The 21,585-nt window shown below is 46.1% G+C and overlaps 1 protein-coding gene across 1 annotated transcript in view; it reads left to right on the top strand.

The window, feature by feature from the left end:
- Positions 1-14,122, top strand: part of LOC115321571 (connectin-like) — a 44,919-nt gene extending 30,797 nt beyond the window's left edge. The window contains exon 2 of the mRNA XM_040218801.1: positions 13,596-14,122. Within this exon, the coding sequence (XP_040074735.1) occupies positions 13,596-14,122 (527 nt within the window). The remainder of the gene's footprint in view (positions 1-13,595) is intronic.
- The last annotated feature ends 7,463 nt before the right edge of the window (positions 14,123-21,585 follow it).

The following is a 21,585-nucleotide window of genomic DNA, read 5'->3' as shown; positions in this document are numbered from 1 at the left end:
TGCATTTTTATCCTAATTATATTGACGAGTAGGATCACTTCTGGCTCTGTTTTGGTTGTTGGAGTACCATAAAAATCCATGCTATGTTTCATGGGAGTTACTTCAGCTCAAGTTCAAGTTCATTACCTTAAGGGCATTCTCGTGGAATGCATTATAGGGGGGAAACAAGAATTTGTAGCGGCAATAACAACATTCAAAATAGATTAAGCATTAATTTCACGTACACATAAACAATTGTTTATGGGTACATGTAAAACAAAACAACAGCTGTATGTATTATTTTAGCATTCAAATGGTTCTAGACTTTTCAGGAATGGAAAAAATGAAATCTAAGTATGTCACCGAAGCCCATTACGTGTTACTATAAAACTGCCAAATTTGTTTATCAAAGAATGCATTAGTTTCACACAAAAAATTCTAATTAGTTGCGGGACCCTCGGGTCCACCTACTCAGCGAGCCAGGCCTTGGTGACGACATCTGCCTTGTCCCTTTAGTGTCCCTAGTCAGTCCCAAGCTGCGGGGCGGTGCCACTCTTAGATCTCTTGTATGCACATTCAGGCATGGATCAGAAGGCGCCCAGGCGTCCCTCGCCTCAACTAAGCTCCTTTGTCCCACTTTTCCCTCCCAAGTTTTGGGAAGTTGGAATATCTGGCACAGCTTGCTCCTTCGAATTCAATGTCACTTATTAAGGGAGACGGAAGAAGAAGAAAGAGGTACAGAGCCTGAGTAACGAACAGGCTTGGCGTGGCGAACGCGGGTAAAGAACGACGAAAGACAGATTGTTTAACGTCTCAGTTAGAGTCACGTGGTTTATCGACGAGCTGCCGTCGCCACAGTAGGAGTTGTGTCAAGGTATCCTGGTCCCCAGATAAAAATGATGAACATTAAAAAAAATAATTTTGTAATTATTGGAGTTTTAAATATTCTGAAATGTTTGTGTATGTCCAATAGGTGTTGTCATGTAGCAAATACTCTAACTTGCCTAATTTCTGTGTCCATGCCCCTTTCAAGTAGTTTCATTTGGGGTTTACAGCTTTCTTAAATTACACTGGCACCTGCAGTGCACTTACGTGTAACTCATAGTTTGCAGATATCGGGAGGTTTAGTTTGTCATCACATTCTATTTAGAACCTAACCACATCCCGCTTTTTTTTTGTTTTCCAGGTTCTGTAGTTGTTCATACGGACTTGATTGCTCTGGAAGTTATGATGATTGCCTTCCACATGAAGGCTGGATGTGACCCACTAATTAATTCTCAAGAATAAAGGTATGCACATGTTTTACTCCCTGCTGCATCTTGTGTGCACTTCCTCGAAAATTCTTACTGACACGGTTTTCAAGCACCTGTTTATCTCTGGGACGTGGACTTCCTTAAATCGCACTGGCACCTGCAGTGCACTTACGTGTAACTCATAGCTTGGAGATATCGGGAGGTTTAGTTTGTCATCGCATTCTATACAGACCCTAACCACATTCCACATTTTTTTTCCAGGTTCTGTAGTTGTTCATATGGGCTTGATTGCTCTGGAAGTTATGAAGATTGCCTTCCACATGAAAGCTGGACATGACCCATGAATTAATTTTCAAGAATAAAGGTATGCACGTGTTTTACTTCCTACTGCATCTTGTGTGCACTTCCTCAAAATTTCTTACTAACATGGTTTTCAAGCACCTGTTTATCTCTGGGACGTGCACTTGGCAGTAACATCTGAAATTAACTTGCGACAGCAGGCTTGAAGAAACTCCGTGAATGCGGAAACTTTATCTTCGAAGGCATTTTTCAAACTTCCCTTGCTAAAATGGTTTCGTAGCATAAGTCATAAGTTAGTTTCACTGTCTAACGTCTGCCAGAATTAAGCTGAGGTTCCTGCACTGCACTTATGTGCGGCGCTTAAAGTCTGGGTCGTCTCAGGGGGTCCCCCACTGATTTTAACGGATGGTCTGGGACCCTCCTCCACAGCCCCAGCATTAGTGAAATCAAAATCATATCTTGCAATAAAATAGCTTGTTTTCAGGAATGTGACATTTGGGGATTAGCAATTTGAGGGTTGCAGGTACGGTGGGGACAGAGTCAGCAGTGGGTGTTATTTTATGTGCACCTAATACATTTCGTCAGAACCCCCCCTCCCGCCCTCCTCCCTTCTTTTAGGGACCCCCCTCAACCTAAGGGAGACTTCAAGCTCTGCTTATGTGTAACTCATAGTTAGCAGGAAATGGGAGTTTCGTTCTGTCATCACATTCTGTTCAGAACCTAATCACTTACCACATTTTTTGTTTTGTTTTCCAGGTTCTGTAGTTCTCCCTATGAACTTGATTGTTCAGGAAGTTAGAGATTGCTTTCCATGTGAAAGCTGGAAAGCAAGCCCACTAATTATTTTAAGAATAGACGTATGAACATGTTTTACTTTGTGCTGCATCTTATGTGCACTTGCTTGAAATTTCTTACTAACACGGTGTTTAATTATCTCTGGAAGGCACAGTTGGCAGTAACTTCTGAAATTAACTCGTGACAACAAACTTGAAGTATTTTATTGGATGTGGAAATTCTGTCTTCAAAGGAATTTTTCTAACCTCCCTTGTTGAAATGGTTTTGGATCATAAGTTACAAGTTGGTTTCACTGTAGTGCTCGCCATAGTTAAGATGAGGCTCCTGCAATGCGCTTAGATGTAACTCGTAGTTTGCTGAAATTGGGAGGTTTATTATGTCATCGCATTCTGTTCATAACCTAACACATTCCACATTTTTTGTTTTTGTTTTCCAGGTTCTGTAGTTCTCCATGTGGACTTGATTGCTCTGGAAGTTAGATTGCCTTCCAAATGAAAGCTGGACGTGGCCCACTATTTCTCAAGAATAAAGGTATGAACATGTTTCACTTCATACTGCATCTTACGTGCACTTCCTCGAAATTGCTTACTAACACATTATTCTTGTGCGAATAGATGATTTTGAGTTAGAAGCGAATAGAGGTATTGGCCGAATATTTTCGATTTGAATATCGAATAGTTTTTCCGTGCTTTTTACTATCACTGCATAATCCTTAGACGAAAACCCAGCTAAACTTGTGAACATTGTTCCACTTGTTTGTTTATACGCGAAGTTTAATCTATCTATATTTATGAACTGTGACTTCAGAAGTTCTGATGTCTTGGAATGGCAAGTAAACGATGGATTTGACATAAAATGAATCCTATAGAAATGTCCAATTGAGTGAATTTACAAATCTTACTATATAAAATAATCTTTCGTTAATTTGAGTTAAAAAATGAAAGCCGTTTACGACTCCCTGTAACACCGGATAAGAGCGCAGCTCTTGAGGAGGAGGATGGAAGGGTACTGAGGGATAGGTGACCCCCTGAGGTTGCGCGACCTCGTGGGGGCAGGTCACGGGATTTCAGAGGGGTGACCCTCGTGAAGGTAACTCTCATCACCCTCATGACCCTTGTGAGGGTGATCCTCGTGAGCGTAACCCTTGTGACCCTCGTGACGGTAACCCTTTCGAGGGTAACTAATTCTCTCAACCCTTGTGAGGGTAATGCTTGTGACCCTCGTGAGGATAACCCTCGTGACCCTAACCCTCGTAACCCTCACGAGGGTAACCTTCGTGACGTCATTATGGGAAACTTCCCATAATGCAAAGCACGATTACGGCGACGCCGCTCAAGCCGGAAACGGGCGCCTAAGAGCTGTGCTCTAAAAGAATGAATCGCGCATGAGGAACGCAGGTTGTAAGGGCATCTCTGCCTAACATAGTATACTCTTGCATAACAGTCAGTTTAATTTTGAAACTTTTACTACAAAGTAGATATGCACATTCACAAAGTTTCCATTTATTTTCAAATACAGCCGGCACACGTGCACCACCCCGCGTTCAATGTATGCTTTTCTTCCAACCACGCAATTGCAACATTTCTATTTTCCCAAGTGTTTATCGTAGTGGGTTATCCTGTAGAGTGCGCTTCTTATTGAGCACCGTTGCACTGCGGAGAAGCAACGCCCGCGGAGCTCGCTTCCGCAGGTATTGCTTCTCCGCAGTGCAACGGTGCTCGGTAAGAAGCGCACTCAACGAGACTGGCCCGCCGCACCCAACCAACACTTCGAAAAACACAAACAGCACAGTTCTTCTCAAAGCGAATATAGAATAGTGTATTATTTGAAACTACAGTTCGAAATTCCGAATACTCGCACAACCCCACTAACACGGTGTTTAATTATGTCTGGGAGGCACAGCTGGCAGTAACTTCTGAAATTAGCTCGTGACAACAAACTTGAAGTAACTTATTGAATGCGGAAATTCTGTCTTCAAAGGAATTTTTCTAACTTCCCTTGTTAAAATGGTTTCATACCACAAGTCACAAGTTGGTTTCACTGTTTAGTGCCCGGCAGCGTTCAGCTGAGGCTCCTTCAATGCCCTTACATGTAACTCATTGTTTGTGAAAATTGGGAGGTTTATTCTGTCATCACATTCTGTTCATAACCTAACCACATTCCACATTTTTTGTTTTGTTTTCCAGGTTCTGTAATTCTTCCTATGGACTTGATTGCTCAGAAAATTAAAGATTGCCTTTCACAGGAAAGGTGGACATGGCCCACTAATTATTTCTTAAGAATAAAGGTATGAACATGTTTTACTTAATACTGTATCTTGTGTGCACTTCCTCGAAATTTCTAACACAGTGTTTAAGCAGCTGTTAATCTCTGGGATGCGCAGCTGGCATTAACTCCTGAAAGAACTTGGACCCGCAGCCTTGTCACATTCCCTGGCCATTAGATATTTAATTTGAATTGTTCCCGCGTCAAAAATTAGTTTACGTGTTGTCTGTAACTTGCAGCGGCAGAAAGCTGTAACTCTCAATCACTGAGCTGCACATCATGAGTGACGACGGGAATCGTTCCGACATTGAAAATTAGCTGGCGTGTTGTCCGCACATTGCAGCAATGGTTAGAGACTGTTAAAATGTTAGCTGCAGTGATTTAACAAAACCGATATCTCAGTGAACAATAAACAAGCAGTAAAATGCTATATTTATTGTTCACTTAGACATCCATTTTGTTAAGTCACTGCAGCTAGCAGTTTAACAGGCTGTGGCCGACGCTGCAAGGTGTGGACAACACACCTGCTAATTTTGTATGCAGGAACGATTCCTGTTTTCGCACATCACGTACAGCTCGGTGATTGAGAATTACGGTTTTTTGCCGCTGCAAGTTACGGACAACACACGAGTTAATTTTCGATGCCGGAACAATTTCAGTCGTTGCACATCACGTGAAGCTCAGTTATTAACTGTTACGGTTTTTTGCCGTCGCAAGTTACGGACAACACGCCAGCTAATTTTCGATGCCGGAACAATTCCCGTATCTGTGGATCACGTACATGAGAGTTACGGTTTTCTGCCATGCTTCTACGGGTCAAGTTACGGGCAAAAACCGTAGGGCCTCATTACTGTCATGCACGTAATACCTACGTAATGCTGTGACCGTTATGCAAGACAACGGAAATTGTACCGGCATCAAAAATTAACTGGCAATTTCCGTAATTTGACGGGATTTTTTTTTACAGTGTATTTCACCTTACGATGTACCACCGAAAAGCCTACAAGCGCGAGCTCCTTGCTCTGGGGCAGATCTCGGCCGCACAAGCTCTCGTGCATTGGGGGCAAGTGCCAACGCAACGAGCTCGCGCTTCTAGACTTCGCTGCGGCACAACATAAGGTGAAACAAAGTATAGTAACCTCCAGGCATTTCCTCTCGAGTTGTGCCTCCGGGTCTCTCCACACCACTTCACCCCATTCACTCCACCCCACTGACTCCACCATTGGTTCCTCTCCATCCTACTGAGTCATTGACTCATTGGCCCATCGACTTTCCCCGACGGGTCGGCCTGTGTCCACGGAGTATGGAAGTGATGACTTATTGCGTGTAAAGGCCCGTTCACACAGTTGTGTTCGGAGCGACCACTATGCTTACGAACGAATGCAACCGCTGCGACTTCAAAGACAACTATGCGCGACGTCTACACACACATGCAACCGCATGAAACCACTCGAATCAACAGCCAATCAGAAACGAGCTTCACGTCTTGCTCCGAGCCAATAGTAAGCAACCTTGCTATGCTTACAAATATGGTGGAGGGTTTCCTGCCCGACGCGAGGTCCTCATCGGAACGGCCTGAGGTTTCGGCTGCGGCGTAGAGTCACGAAGATCTGCTGTGCGCCCACAATTGCTGTGTAAAGGCTGGTTCAGACATTTGAAACGAACCCGTTATCCACGACTGCGTCCGTTGTGACCGGAGTGACCAGAACGACCGCTCCGCGCCGCGCGTACACTCCTGCAACCACTGCAACAAGCGCAGCGGGTCGGCAGCACGGCGACTGCCTCACCGCCGACGTCAGCTGTTTCAGCGGTTCCTCTAAAAAGAAGGGGACGCGCTGCCACTCACTTTCGTAACAGAAAATAGACAGACCGTCTTCTATGACCACAAACTTTATTTATTTTTCAGAATACGCTTCCAGGGTGGTGCAATAAAAAAAATGCAGTACGTCCTCTTGCACGATCACGACTTTGCCAACAGTACAAATCTCGCCACACACCTTTAATACGATTATAAAAGACGTTTTAATCTTAGCAGTGATATAGCAACGTAGAAATATAACTTCGTGATCAAATAAACGTTGCGAGCGTACAAGGTTGCTAACACTAATCACCTTTCTCGGGTGATGAAGACGCGTGAAAATTCGCATCCTTTATACGGTACGGGCCAGTAATACCTTGAGCACACGCATGAAATGCGCAAAAAAAGAAATCCGGGCGATGTTCGAGGACACAAGTGCTAAGAAAGCACCACTTCAGTCGAAGTAAACAAACACTACGGCACTGGCGTTTCTGCTGACTTGAGAGTGCCCTCACGAGATCGCCGCACGAGTTGGTGGATCTTCCCTTCTAGTACGTGCTCGGTTATCATAACGACACACGACGAAAATTCACAGTCAAGGATAGCGCCTTTACGGGGAACGATGAGCTTCCACCACGCCGTCCACGTCGAGGATCACCACCGACGCCATGTTTACAGATAGAAGGAGCTCGGCACGAGCGACATGCAACGCGGGCGACCGAGCTCTCCTCGACCTGTGATTGGTCTGTCGTTGCGGTCGTTCCCGAACGTAACGAAAAAGTTCAGCCCGGCTCAACTCCTTGCGTTGTGAACGAACACGAACGAAACGACTGTTTGGCGCCTCGTCGCTATGGTAACTCGTCGTTCCAAGCGGTTGCATTCGTTCGTAAGCGTAGTGGTCGCTCCGAACGCAACTGTGTGAACGGATCTTTAACTGATATTATGCGTAGGTTACGCCGTCAATTTTCCCGCTTTATCTAGCGGAGAAGCTGAATTAGAGTATAGATCACGTGACCATGTCACGTGACGTCAATGTTTTCGTTAAATTTAGAGGGGAAACTGATTTTGTGTTAAGACTGATGACTGGGCGAGTTGGCGGCCCATAACATTTAATGCTACAGTGCAGCAGAGGGGAAAAAGCTCTAGGACACAGGCACACTTAAAAAAAATCACAATTGCTCAGCGTTGTATTGATTATCTTCTTCTACGTACAAAGAGCAAACTTTGTACGTAGAAGGTAATCAATACTAACCAAGAGTTGAGTCTGCGCTGAGCGATTGTGTTTTTTTTTTTCTTTTTAGTGTCACTGTGTCCTTGAGTTTTATTTTCTACTGGTGCTTTTTGATGCTAAATAAGATCAAGTTGTGTACAGGTCACGTGACACGAAGCGCCGTGACGTCATATTTTTTTCCTTAATTTAGAGGCGATATTCGCGGCTATGCTTTTTGAGGCTTCACTTCACCTGAAAACCCAACCTATGAACGTTTTATGTTAAAAGAAAATAAACCCAAACGGCAGAAGGCACAAACAGGTCACGCGGTGTCTGGAAAGATAGATCCAAAGACTCGGACACTTATGATCGTCCCGGATGACGTGGCTTGGATGACACTCGGTATCTGTTTCTCGCATCCTGTCGCTGTCCGGACCGCCCAAAAGGGCCGTCGTTGCAGACAATTAAACAAAGAGTCAGCAAGTACTCGGACAAACGCGTAATCGATCGGAGCAAACAGAACGGGAGTATTGGATGCACGTCCTTCTAGGAGGTGCCTGCAACGTCATGTGGGGGTTTCATTATGGGATCAGGCAATTAAAAAAAGTGAGCGCTTCCGCGGCCGCTGATGAGACGGGACGTCAAAGCTCTTTGTTGGGCGAGACTTGTCGACAGAAGCGCGATCTTTGTCTGTTCGCGAATGCGAGATGGAGATATTTGGACGAGGCCTTCTAATGTATAAACGGGTGCTGCCAAAGATAAGGCGGGCACCGAAGTCCTTGCCGTTAGAGTTTTTATTAATATGATTACTATAGGCCTTTTGTTGAAGGCCATTACAGGAGAGGTTTAAACATATATGGGCAATTGCACCAAACCTGTAATGGAATACACTTATTCTAAAACAAATCACAAAAAAACGATACATTTAAAATTTTTTTCAAAAATGGATCAGCGGGTAGTTGTTTGTGCACAGAAGTAATGCCAATCGACATTTGCTCACAACTTGCGCGAAGCTTGCTTAGTAACGATGCTAACAAAGCAATACACAGCCTCCAAATCTTCACCCTCCCATTTTGTTTTAACAGTTGTGCCGAAAAATCTCAATAGGCTTCTTCCGAAGTCGAAGTGCCCCACCGCGGCGAAATAGCAAGCAGTGCACTCTGGAAACTAGTTTGCCACTCAGTTTCGGTTTCGATTGAGCAGCTTCATTTGATGCCATCGCGCCGTGACCGAATGCGCTGCTTGCGTTTTCGATTTTGGCTTTTCACGAATGTACCATACACTCAGTCTCGAGCGATACGAAACGAAAACCGGGACACTTTCCTTAGTTTCCGAAACAACGGATATTGTGCGTGCATATGAAAACGTGTTTAAGATGTGGCTTAGTCACCTCACCCCACAAGAACATCTTTGAGCTCAATTTCAATAATCCTGTCTAGTATCAGTGAACTACAACTGAAATTCGGTCACCTTGAGCCTTATACGTATTTTGTTCGCCAAACGTCCGCTTCTTGTTACTTCATTGGGCGAAAAGCAAGCCGCATCCTCACAGGAGTATCAAAGTTGAGCCCAGCGTTGAGGCATGAACATTTAAACTACTGCACAAAAGTTACTATGATGTCTTCCTTGTGTCATCATATACATCCCACTCAAATTTTATGGTGATCGGAGATTAAGTTTTCGCAAACGCTGAGATCGGTTAAGACCTTTAAGAAGCGTCCCCTACTCCTCGATAAGCCTTTTTAGATGAGCTGTTGCTGACGCACAAGATATGTGTCTGAACGGTTGTCTGAAATTATCTCGGCACACTCAGTCAGGGAGAAAGCAAACACATAACAAATATTATGGCCATTAGCAACCGTCAAATGCGTTTTGAATAATTTCGTTCGTTTGGCGCACCGCATAGGGGTTCACGCCAGTCCGGCACACTTCCGGCGAACGGTGCGACATTCTTCACACAAGTGCTCGACTTTTGCTTTCTTAAAGTGGTTTGTATGTGGGAATGTGCCTATATGATTTCAGGATAACTTTATGCGCATATGTGATGTTGAATAGTGGAATGCAAGCGGATGGGGACTTTGGTTCGTGCAGTGCTGTGGGTCAGTACATATAATAGATAAAAAGTGTGTCCGGTTTGAGCTTTTCGGTGGCGACTCCGAGCTTTACCTCGCATACCCAGGCGTATTAAAAAAAAACAGTCATTGCAAAAAGTTATATTTCGTCTATGGACGCACAAAACAAACGAACCAGCAACACTAATGTAAAGGTGCGAGCTCGATATATGCATACCTATTGGTTGTTAAAGCTTGTTGACTCGTACACAAGCAAGATCCCCGAGCTTCGCAGCGTCGAGATTCCCAGCACTGGCTCGTTCACATTCCTCGAAACGCTAACTGAAAGGCTCGAGTGCAACAATACAACAAACATCTGTTAAACTTCGAGGTCTGGCCAATGAGGTTAGTCTAAGGACCAAAAATGACGCTCTCGGGACCAGAATACGTGAGATACGCTTTGTGTTTAATCTCTTGTCGACGTTTCGATCGAAACCGAAACCAAGCCACTCTCCTCCCTGGCCAACTAGTTAACAGAGTGCAACGCGCGCAGTGTTGCATGCAGGGGGTTATGGAAGTAGTCAAATCATAGCCCATGAACCATTTTTTACAGCGGAGCTGTGAAGGGCTATTTTCCCGAGGGTCGTTTCCACCAACAATCAAATGTCGACACAGCACTCTGGACAGCTAGCACCATCTATGAGCGACGGCGCCAACAAGGCAACCGTCTTGCCGGTTGTCTGGTTGCCGCCGTCACTCAGAGATGGCGGCAACCTTTCGAGCCTTTCACTCTGGCTTGCCGACTTGCGGTCGGCCATTACTTCATTCCCACCATGGTACAGCTTCGCTGGTCTTCCTTCTTCACCAGAGTGGAAAGGCTGAAAGTGTTTTTTCGTTTGCTTCTGCTGAAATAGCTACTGATGCGTTCGATTTTAATATCTTCGCCGATGAATGGCACTTGGCAAGGTTTCGATGTGTACTTCGTTAAATTTGGTGCATTGCCCATTTCACTGTATTTCATTTTGTTATAATTCATCAAGTACTCCCCACTGAATGAACTTTCTTATTATTATACATCGTCCTATGCTCGTTACAATATATTGGCTATGAAGAGAGTTAATCAAGTATTTTATTATTCAAGTTTACTCGCAATTTTTGTGCGTCGAGAAAATGAGGGAGACGAGCTCATGGGAATGATGAGTGGGTAGACTTATATTCTAGCTGCCTTTGTCTCCTCTGCACTCGTCGGATGTGTTCGAATGCGAACGCCTGACGCCGGCCTTCTAACGCGTTCGACGAGTGCAGTGGAGGCGAAGGCAGCTAGCTGTAAGTCTACCCACTAATCCTTCCAATCAGAGCTGAACGCATTAAAGTCCCCCGCGCCTACTCGTCTCCTCTTCTTCCTCACATTCTCGACGCCTTTGTTTTGAAGTACCTGGTTTCTAAACCAGATATATTGTTCTTCATTCCATTAAATAAACAAGAATGCTTCAGAACACGCGCTGTGCTTCGCTTATTTTTATGAAAAACTACGTGCCTAGTATTAGATAACTTTCTACACGGGCATGGGTAGTAGATTTATCGTCATCGTCCTCGTGTGTCGAGAGCTATTAATGGAATCTATTCCGTTTGTCTTCTGTCCACTTGAATCTGCTATATTAAGATGTGCACAGAAACCGCAGCAGCGAACGCATCCAACACACTGGATTTTCTTTACTTTTTCATCGTGCGCATAAGTGCACACGGATATCCATCCGGTTGTGTCCATGTCGAGGGCAACTTGTTCGAAATAAAAGGTATTATTTATGTAAAATAATGATTAATCTCAATGTTTTCTTCCACTGGGACGTTCGTGTCGCTTCGGGAAAACTGTAGAAGGATTGACTCTCTTTTTTGTTGGAATATTTTCTCGAGTGAAATAATTAATTTTGTTAGACAGGCGGTCATCGTGCGCCGACAAGGGAGCACAATGAATGAGCCCTTGGCGGCGCCTGTCGGGTACAGCTGTGGGTGACGAGCAAGCGGTAACGATGCATGACGGCGTTGAAAGTGTGCCGTCGTGCTCGGTCCGGTTCACACGGCACTGAGGAGTTTTTGGAGATCATGTTTGCGCTCCGATAGCGATACTCGATAAAGAATACAACGCTTGCGCAAAGACGCCGGAAAGTATCGAATACAGAATTTCGGGATTATTGTTACGGTCTAATATTACTACCTTTTATCTCGCGCCTCGGTTTCGTTGCGATGATGTCGACTGCCTGTTTGTTCAAGATGCCAGATTGCGGGAGGGGGGGGGGGGGGGGCGATCATTGGAGTATTTGGCACATCACAGCGCAGCGATAATAGATTTTAAGGCGTCGCTTAGAAAGGGAGTGCAGGTTTAAGCGAGACAAATGTGGCGTATTTTCGCCGTAGCAACTGCATGTCGCCATGTTCTTACTTTTATTTTTCGCATTGTAATGTGGAGTGAAGAAAAGGAAAAAGAATAGCCTGGAAAGATCGTTCTCGCATGAAGGAGTCGCTACCCCGTGTGGAGACCGGAGGCGATAAAAAAGGAGGGATCGGAAATGGAGTAGTTGTCCGATTTATTCGAACGAAGATTTAGGACCGAACTCAGAGGACGAATACGCCGCGGAGAAGCGAGTGAATTCCGCCCAGCGGCGTTCGCTGTGATGGCGCATTCCCACTGGATGTTGAGATGCGTTTGCGAAGCTGTTGCGAATGCGGATGCGGTTCAACGAGAAACCCCGTTCCGACACCGAGATACGGCTTGTAGTTTCTCGGACATCACTCGTGACCTTTCGAGACTTGGGTTTGACAACTTTGACAATCCAAAATACAGTTTAAAGCAGGATCCGAAACCAAACTTTTGCCATTTTGCTATTGTAGGCTTTTGATCAGGATGCTAACTGGCAGCATGAGTTCAGGCAGCGAAAAAATAGACGTGGGCACGCAAATCGTGCCTGCGATTCTCTCGACTTCACACAGAAGCAAAGCCCAGCCAGGCGCACATTGGTGACTCAGAAGAGGATGCCTCCGACCCTTTCTTCAGTGAGGACCCGTCCCGCATGAATAGCCGACCCTGGTTTCGGGACGGAGGGACAGCTTTGCAACGGCGTTGCTCGTTCTTATCATTTTCAGAGTAGCGAGCGTCTCTGTTGGATTGTGGGGCGGGGGAATGTGTTCGCTACTAGCCGGTCGTGGCTTCGCTGGCGGCGGACTCTGCTCTTGTCACTCGCACGTCGATCGAGTCGGCTGTTTATTTATCGTTAAGCTGAAATAAACGCCGTTTACATTACCTGTGCATCGTCACGTTCCTACACTTTACTTCTTGAATAGAATCCCCTTATTTCTTTGGGTACTCGAAACGTTACATGTCGAGCTAGCACAGGTATATACTGACAAATTTGGGGAAAGTAAATAAAGTATCTTTGAAATAACTGTACTTGTACCTGGGTACTTTTTTTAGCGAGTACCTAGGTACGGACTTAGGTACTTTTTCGTATGAGTAACTGTAGCTGTATCTTAGATACGTTTTTGAAGTAACTTTTACAACCCTGTTTAGGACTGCTGGGTTTGCGTCTGTTCAGGTGTCTGTCTTCCTCGTCGTTGGTGGAGCAACCAATCTTGCAAGTAGACCAGGGGCTCTAAGCTGCACTCTCGAACCGCTGCAATAAGCTGCAGCTGTGCTTGACTTCGCGATGGCCAATCGCAGCGGGGCGCTGGTCATTCGCGGCTGCCAGCGATCTCGCCAACTTTCTCGCCGACTGTTCAATTTAGAGCTCCAGTAGTGCTCGACACTCGCTGTTGCCGATCCCGCTATGTAAATTGAAACACGGAAGATTTCATTACGTGTTGATGACCACTTTTTCTCGCCAAACAGCCTGCTCACTTGTCGAATGACTTGACTAATCCAGACCCTTCTCTCTCCCTTCTCTTCCCAGGCAACAAGTTCAGCTGCGACTGCCGCCTCGCCTGGGTCTTGCACCTGGAAAATGCCACCAGGAGCGACAAGTTCCGGCGCGAGCTGCGACACGTCAAGTGCGACTTCGAAGCCCAGGGCAACCTGAGCAGCAGCAAGGTGTCCCGACTCAGTGCCAGTCAGCTGGGCTGCTCCGAGGACTACGCGAAACCCAGCTTCGGCACGGCATCGCGCGGCAAGGTTCCCCCGCGTCGTCCACCTGTCGAAGACAAGGGACGACGCGGCGACGACGACGAGGGAAACAAGATCGTCGACAAAGGCGCCGTTTCGAACGTTCCTGACGCGGCGACCAAAAATGAACGCGACCGGGACGCGCAGTCGATGGACAACGACGTGGAAGTGGTGTTCAGCCAGCAGAGGGCGCTGCGGAAACACACTTCTAGGTCTCGGAAGAGCAACGGGAGTGCGGCTCGGGTGGCGTTTGCTCTTCACACGCTCCAATTTTTGGGACTGGTTGCGTTCTCCACGACACTGTCTGCGTGTAGGTGATCTACGAAGTAGCTGGTTTGTGGTCTTTTTGTTAAAAAAAATGAAAGCCGCTTACAACTCCCTGTAACGCCGAATTAGAGCGCAGCTCTTGAGGAGGAGGAGGGAAGGGCACTGGGGGCGGGTTAAACTAACCAGGGTGGGTCACGTGACCTTGGGGGTCACGTGACCCCAATGCCGATGATGTCATCACTGGCGTCACTGATGACGTCATCAGTGACGATGACGATGCGGGTACCGATGACGTCATTAGTGACGTCACTGATGACTTCACCAGTGATGATGACGATGACGATGCGAATGTCGGTGATGTCATCAGTGACGTCGCTGATGACGTCATCAGTGATGATGACGATGACGATGCGGATGCCGGTGACGACATCAGTGACGTCAATGATGACGTCATCAGTGATGATGACGATGACAATGCGGATGCCGGTGACGTCATCAGTGATGATGACGATGTAGATGCCGGTGACGTCATCAGTGATGATGACGATGACGATGTGGATGCCGGTGACGTCATCAGTGATGATGACGATGACGATGCAGATGCCGGTGACGTCATCAGTGATGATGACGATGACGATGTGGATGCCGGTGACGTCATCACTGATGATGACGATGACGAGGCGGATGCCGGTGACGTCATCAGTGATGATGACGATGACGATGTGGATGCTGGTGACGTCATCACTGATGATGACGATGACGATGTGGATGCTGGTGACGTCATCAGTGATGATGACGATGACGATGTGGATGCCGGTGACGTCATCAGTGACGATGACGCCATCGGGGGTCACGCGACATCGGCGGGGGCCACGTGACCTCGAGGAGGGGGTCACGTGACCTCAGGAGAGTCACGTGACTTCGGGGGTCACGTGACCTCGGGGGGTCACGTGACCCCCCACGAGGTCACGTGACCCCGGTGGGGGGCTCGCGCGGTGCATTATGGGACATTTCCCATGATGCACCGCGCGGTTACGCCGACGGCGACGGCGACGGCGACGCCGACGCCGCTCAAGCCGGAAACGAGCCCCTAAGAGCTGCGCTCTAAAAAAAAAAAGTGATTTGTGTTTGACGAGGGGGAGATCTGAGTGATAAGGAGATTGGATTAGCTGGAAGGTGGCGATCTCAGTTTTCTACGATCAGCGAATGGATGCCGGATTGCCTTTTGTGCCACACGATTTTACTATCCCAGCCTCCAGTCAAGCAAGCCGGATCAAGCGTCCGATATACGGAGCTGTACAGTGAGGGTATCGCGCTAATTTACAGTTTTGCGTCAAAGTTGTTGGTCACAGTGGCGTGGCCGGGAATTTTTTACGGGGGCGGCTGAGGTGCCTGAGGATGTCCAGGACTCGGGGTGCAGAGAGGGGGAGGGAACGTCAAAATGCACGTGTATATTATACGGTCGGCTGGATGTAGGGGGGGGCGGCTGAAACCCCAAAAGCTCCCCCCCTCCCCTAGCTCCCTCCCCCCCCCCTTCCCCGGCTATGAGCCTGGGTGGTCACGTAGAGTAGCTCAATCATGAGCTGGTCGACCGAGTTTGCAATATAAAATAGTTGACTGCTCGTTTTGTGCAACAGTGGTGCGGCGGCGAATTATCATTAAACGTAGAGGCCTTCTCGCAAAAGATACTGTAATGGCAGGCTAGTGCATGCTCCTGAGGGCTGTGATAATACCGAAATCAGCGGTGCTTCGGCGCTGAGGCAAGGTCTGCGCTGTGTCTATCCACTAACACAGCGTTGACAAACAAGGCCGTGTCTTCCCACATCGGGCGTGGGAACTGAGCCTGCGCAGAAACCACATTCACCTGAGGCGAAGCATCTACGCATGTGCAGTGCCGACAGCAGCGCTACCGCAGTGACGTGACGTCAGAAAGTGGAGTTGGTCTACAGCGCTGAGTTAGAGCTGTGGTTATTGCGCTGAATTGGCACTGGGTCGTATGTCTGAACACGCCTTAAGTCAAAGCTGCTTATTATCATGTTTAGCAATAAAAAGAATAACTATTTCGTGCGGTAAGATGCAACCGTAAGTCATAGTCACCCTAAAATTAAATTTGGCAACACAAAAAAAGACCACACCGCGGAATGCAGAGTCGTAGTTGCTATGACACAAAGTTTTTGTGAGCCATTTCCTTTATCATGCGTAGGGTTTTATTTGAGTATTCATCGTGGCGTAGTTAAAGTGTGGGTGCGTACCGTGCGTGGAGCAGTGAGAACTGACGTACGGAGTGCGGCACAGTTAACGCGATCACCCGAATCCCGTCTTTCCTGCGCTTTTACTGCCCTTTAGGAGGTTTGATACAAAAAACAGCATATTAAACTCTCTTCAGGGCCTCAATTTTCGGCGGCGAAATTTGTTCGTTGCTATAGTGTATGAGTGATATACGAGAAGTCAGGAATGTTGTGGTCGTCCTCACCGTGCCGCACATTGTATATTTCCCCTTGTATATAGTGCCCTCTGTTACTTCGCGTTCACGGAAATCTATAAGGGACAGATTCATGACCACGTCCAGTCAGGGTATGAGAGTCAACCATCTCATTTGTGCCGTACCTCTGGTAGGGCCCATCCTTCAAAGCGCTTGTTTCTCCACCACCTTTCTGATAAAATATGAGGCTCTATTTCTACACTAATATGACTGTCTGAGCGCTGCAGGAACATTTTCGCGGCATCGATCGCAAAAGTTTCGAGTGTGTTCTAAAGCCTCTCATTTGGGCCCTAACTCATACGAGTAAGAGGGGTGCAAATACCCGGCCAAGAGGAATGTCTGAAGGATATAGCATCAAAGATCGAACATCAAAACGTTTCTGAAGTTAAAAAACACAAAAAACCTCGGAAACCTTTCAGTGGCTGTGAACATTGAGCTATAATTATCTTACCGCAACGTCATTTCCCAGTTTGCGTAATCCTGGATCTTCCCTTGGAAGTTCCTCCCCCCCAACTTTCACTACCTTCTTTCTTTGTATGTCTTGAAAGCTTTAGTATATCAAAGAAACAACGTAAAATTAACTTTCAGTGTCGGGTATACATGGCCCATCTTAACTACTAGGCAGATATGAAATCATGACCTTTTTTAGTAAAAAAACCAAAGCATCGTCAAAAATGGTAAACGTATCTAGTCTTAATTACACGATTCTTGTTCTGAGGGTGACTATATGAAACTCTTTCAACGTACTTTGAGTTTTTTTTTTTGTTATTGAACCCTTGCTTGACAGCGTTACCCGAGTAATCAAACTGCAAATATGATGCCTCTGATTTCGCCTTTATTTTGTGGTAAGTTTCCTTTACGAAGAAACAAAATTCGTAAATTTCCCGTTAATAGTTGCGCGAAAAAATACATGTGATGAAATTTAGGACTGTGAATCTGTTTAAGCGATAATACGAAGGCCCTGGGCTGACTTATTTTGCCTTGAATTTGGATTGTATTTAAGAAATGTGCGCATGTTTCAGTGTTTTCTACGTGACCATTAGCATGATGTTCTAGACCCACGTACTGTTGCGAGATTCGTCGAGCGGCCCCAGTCGCTCTCACTAAGTGTACTTTTGCACCTGCACAACAAATTACGAGGGAGCTTCAGCTGATCGTTTTTGCACTTTGATAAGAAATATCAGATACTGCTCGGATGCCGTCACGCATTCGCAAGAAAATGACAGACTTCGTACAAGAACATCCGGTGGTGCCTGTCTGGAAATCTAGAATATCTGGAGTCTACCGATTGTTTTAATGGGGCTGATTGCAGTTTTTATTCGACTGCCTTGAATGTGTGCACGAGGAATTATCCTAAACGACTCTTTTTTGAGTAATACTTTATGACACAATGAACTACCGTATACTCTTCTCAAGCGATATAATTACCGCTCTATGTTGTAACTGGTGTTCATTTGTCATTTAATCATTATAGCAGTGTGAGATACATGACGAAGCAGGGTGTCAGCAAAGTAGCCAACCCTTTTACCCGCTAAATACGCGTTTTATATATTTCCGGGAAATTTAACATATATTTAGCTGATACCCCCGCAATAGTGCAAAAACGAGACTGCTCAAGCTCCCAATTCTTGATTAGAGGACTGCGGCCGGCCCTTGCCGATGTCTTGGCAATTCTTAACATTCTGTACAAATGAGGCACCGTTCTGGAACCATATTCACAGTGCACAACACATGTAGAGTATTTTGCTGTCTTCGTTCAAAGCATTCTATTTTGACGACCGTTATATTGAAGTGTACATATGTATGATACTCTACTGCCCTCACACCAGTCTGTAAAGCATACTCCAGTTTGGTTTCCATGCACAACACTATAAAACCAATGTCTATGGCATCTACCGTTTCTAAAGCACTCGTTCACAAAATTACTGCAACCACCTAAGTGAGCTTAACGAATGATGAGTCCAAAACACGAAAGGCATTGATCTAAATGTGCAGTCTGCGCTGTGAATGGGAGCATACGGTGACTACCGTGAAAAGGGAGGCGCAGTGTCGCTGTGAAATTTTATCTCGTAATACATTGCCATGACTGGGGGTTCTTTTGATTTACCTGCATCTCCTGCACCAGCTGCACTTGGTGCATACCACCTTATCCGATTTACGAGTGCAGCCTATCTGAAAACACAACCTGAAGTAGACATTTCCTTGCATTTTTCTGCACCGCTGCGGGCTGGTGCAGGCCAATCGAATGAGCCCTGTGTCGTGTAATAATATAGGAGAGCTCATTTACACAATTCGTGGCCCAAGGTTTCAGAACTAATGCTACGGACTAGTAAATTTAGGCAATCACGTCTTAACTGATTTACGGAGTTCCATGCCTGTGTCACTGTTTTCAATTTACTTTGGCCCGAAAAGTAGCAGGATATATGGTTTCCAAAACACCCGTTTTCATACCTTGGATAAATGTATTTGTCCTCGCTGGAAAAAAAGTGTGTAGACTCCTAAACCGGCCACGTTTAAAAATAACAAACTGACTATAAACATTTCGAACAACGTTCGATCGAGTTCATGGTCAATGGCATGGCACAGTATACAGCAAACGATTGGGCATTTGTTTTCGTGTAATCGAGTCCGACTATTTGCCTAAATGACTTCATTGTTACAGGCCTCTCGACTGGGCCAGATGCGCGCGTGATTGGCCGTCGGAACGGGTCACGAAATGCAAAATAGTGCTTTTCATTGTGTCACCCTGTAGTCGCCTACAAAGGTGGTGGTGTAGCCACCCGATCAGATGATCCGACGATACATTTGCTAGATTACGTTTTGTATATAATGTCCTGCAGATTCCCTATTTTTATGATTCCGACAAACTGATAATTCTACCCCCCCCCCCCCCGCCTCCATAATGCCTCCGGCATTGCCGACTGAATTCGAAATAAAATATATGAAAACCTAACCCTTCTTATCCCAAGAGTGAATTCTTTCACACTAAGCCGTTCATGCGGCGAAACCCTATTTTTTATATATACATTTAAGGTATCACGAACAGCAAACTGTTCCCATGCATTACGCAGCGTCATGTGCTTCAGATTCTGATTGGATGCCTTCGGTTTCTGTTTCAAAATGCACACGCGGGTGCTGAGCTGTAGAGATCGCACGCTGAGCTGTGGATGTGTAAACATTGGAAAGGTCTATAGACTGGACACCATATTTGAGGTGCTGTTTAGAGTGCATGCTCACAACGAGCTTACATTAATAGACTGATACGACCGGCAACCTTGATGGTCTCGAACGCACGTTGCAAAAGAACAATGGAACCTCAACAATAGCACGCGTTCAGCATTCGCGCACACAGCTATGGCCGCCAGTGAATACTCACTACGGGGGGAATACACTGGACGCCATATTTGAGGGAGCTGCTTAAAGCGCATGGTCAGAACGAGATCACGTTAATAGGTTGATCAGAACTGACAATAGTGATGGTGTGGAATGCACGTTGCGAAACAACTGTGTAAGCTCGGCTTCAGCACTCGCTCAGCAGTCGCGTCTGCAGCTATGGCCGCCAGTGAATACTCCCTATACACGTTCCCAACAAGGGCGCAGCCACCTTGAATGTCGTCACTTCTAATATGCGTTAAAATATTGTTTTGATTTATCAACGACGCTGGAATGTGTACATGAAAGATTCATGAATGTCAGAGATTCTTGTTTTGCCCCACCTAGAGTTTCTCGCATATTCCAAGTTGAAAATCTCTTACTATTTTTTCGTCCCACATACTAGACATAGAACCCAAGTGACTGAGAACGAGAGGAAACGAAGGAAGTCTATAGTTCGAAGATAGGCGCTGAAAAAACAAGGACGAGAAGACAGGTAAACACTGGTGCTGATCTTCGATCATAAACCAACTGGTCTAAATTGCCATCTTAATGAAGCCTATAGTCACTGATTGAATGAAAACGGCAGAGCGTATGTTTCGAAAGCCCGGCCTGCATCACACGCTCTACATCTTCCACGGCGCCTGGGCTGCGCGTGCGCGCTCGAGGTGCAAGAAAGGGCGAAGCGTTGTCGAAGGTGAGACAACTGGCTTGTTCTTCGTCTTTTGCTTTCGTCTTTTCGTCTTCTTCTCATTTTTCCTCTACTTCTTCTTTTTCGTCTTGTGCTCCTCCTCCTCCTCCTACTCCTCCTTCTTCTACTATTTCTTTTTTGTTCTTCGTCGTTTTGTTCGTCGTCGTCTTCACCGTCATCTTCATTGTCGTCTTCACCTTCTTGTTTTTCTTCTTCTTCTTCGTCTCCAACTTCTTTTTCTTCTTAATGTTACTGTTATTAAAGGGCGATAGAAACAAACTTTTTGCTCTCATTTCTATGTTTAGATATGAACTATGTTGTGACGGAATGCCAGAAACATAGTCTAGACTATTGTTTCTGGGCTGGCGGCAGAACATTTAAGAAAACTAATTTTAAAACGAAGGAACAGATTTCGAGATTGCGCCTGGTGGCGGCCTGTGAAGCTCCGTTGGAATGCCGCCGTGTCATCGGGCTCTAAGAAGCAGCGCCAGTTTGCCGTAGTAAGGCTCTCTCGTGGAGTTACTTAGTCTTGAATATGACCTGGCGGAGAACGCTAACAAGTCTACTACGCTGTGTTAGCCTCAACAGTGTTTCCTCAACGCGTATTCCACACCATCGAGATCGCCGTTCTTTCCAGACGTTAGGTTGATCTGAAGATGCAAGGACGTCTGCCAGGCCAACCATACTAGACTTCCCCTTCCCCCGGCGATGCGCTGTGAGCAACGCGCTCAAATATGGCACCCAGTGAAGACCTTGCGTAGAGAGCTTGAAAGTGTCGCCGTTGCTGGTTAATAACGATTCTTTCCTGTTACTGGTTTTCTCAAACTGCGGTGTGAAACTAAGTGGGAGTACCGAACGCTCGTGGCGCGTGAAATACCGGCATGACCGCGAATGACGTTGCGGGCAAGCTATGTATAGTACATAGGGCGTACAGTCGTAAGATATTACTAGACGAGATTGTCATGGCGT

This window comes from Ixodes scapularis, unplaced genomic scaffold, assembly GCF_016920785.2.
Source record: "Ixodes scapularis isolate PalLabHiFi unplaced genomic scaffold, ASM1692078v2 PGA_scaffold0__279_contigs__length_252992795, whole genome shotgun sequence".
In the NCBI taxonomy this organism is placed as follows: domain Eukaryota; kingdom Metazoa; phylum Arthropoda; class Arachnida; order Ixodida; family Ixodidae; genus Ixodes; species Ixodes scapularis.
The sequence above is the reverse complement of the archived record's forward strand: the minus strand, read 5'-3'. Positions and strand labels throughout refer to the sequence as shown.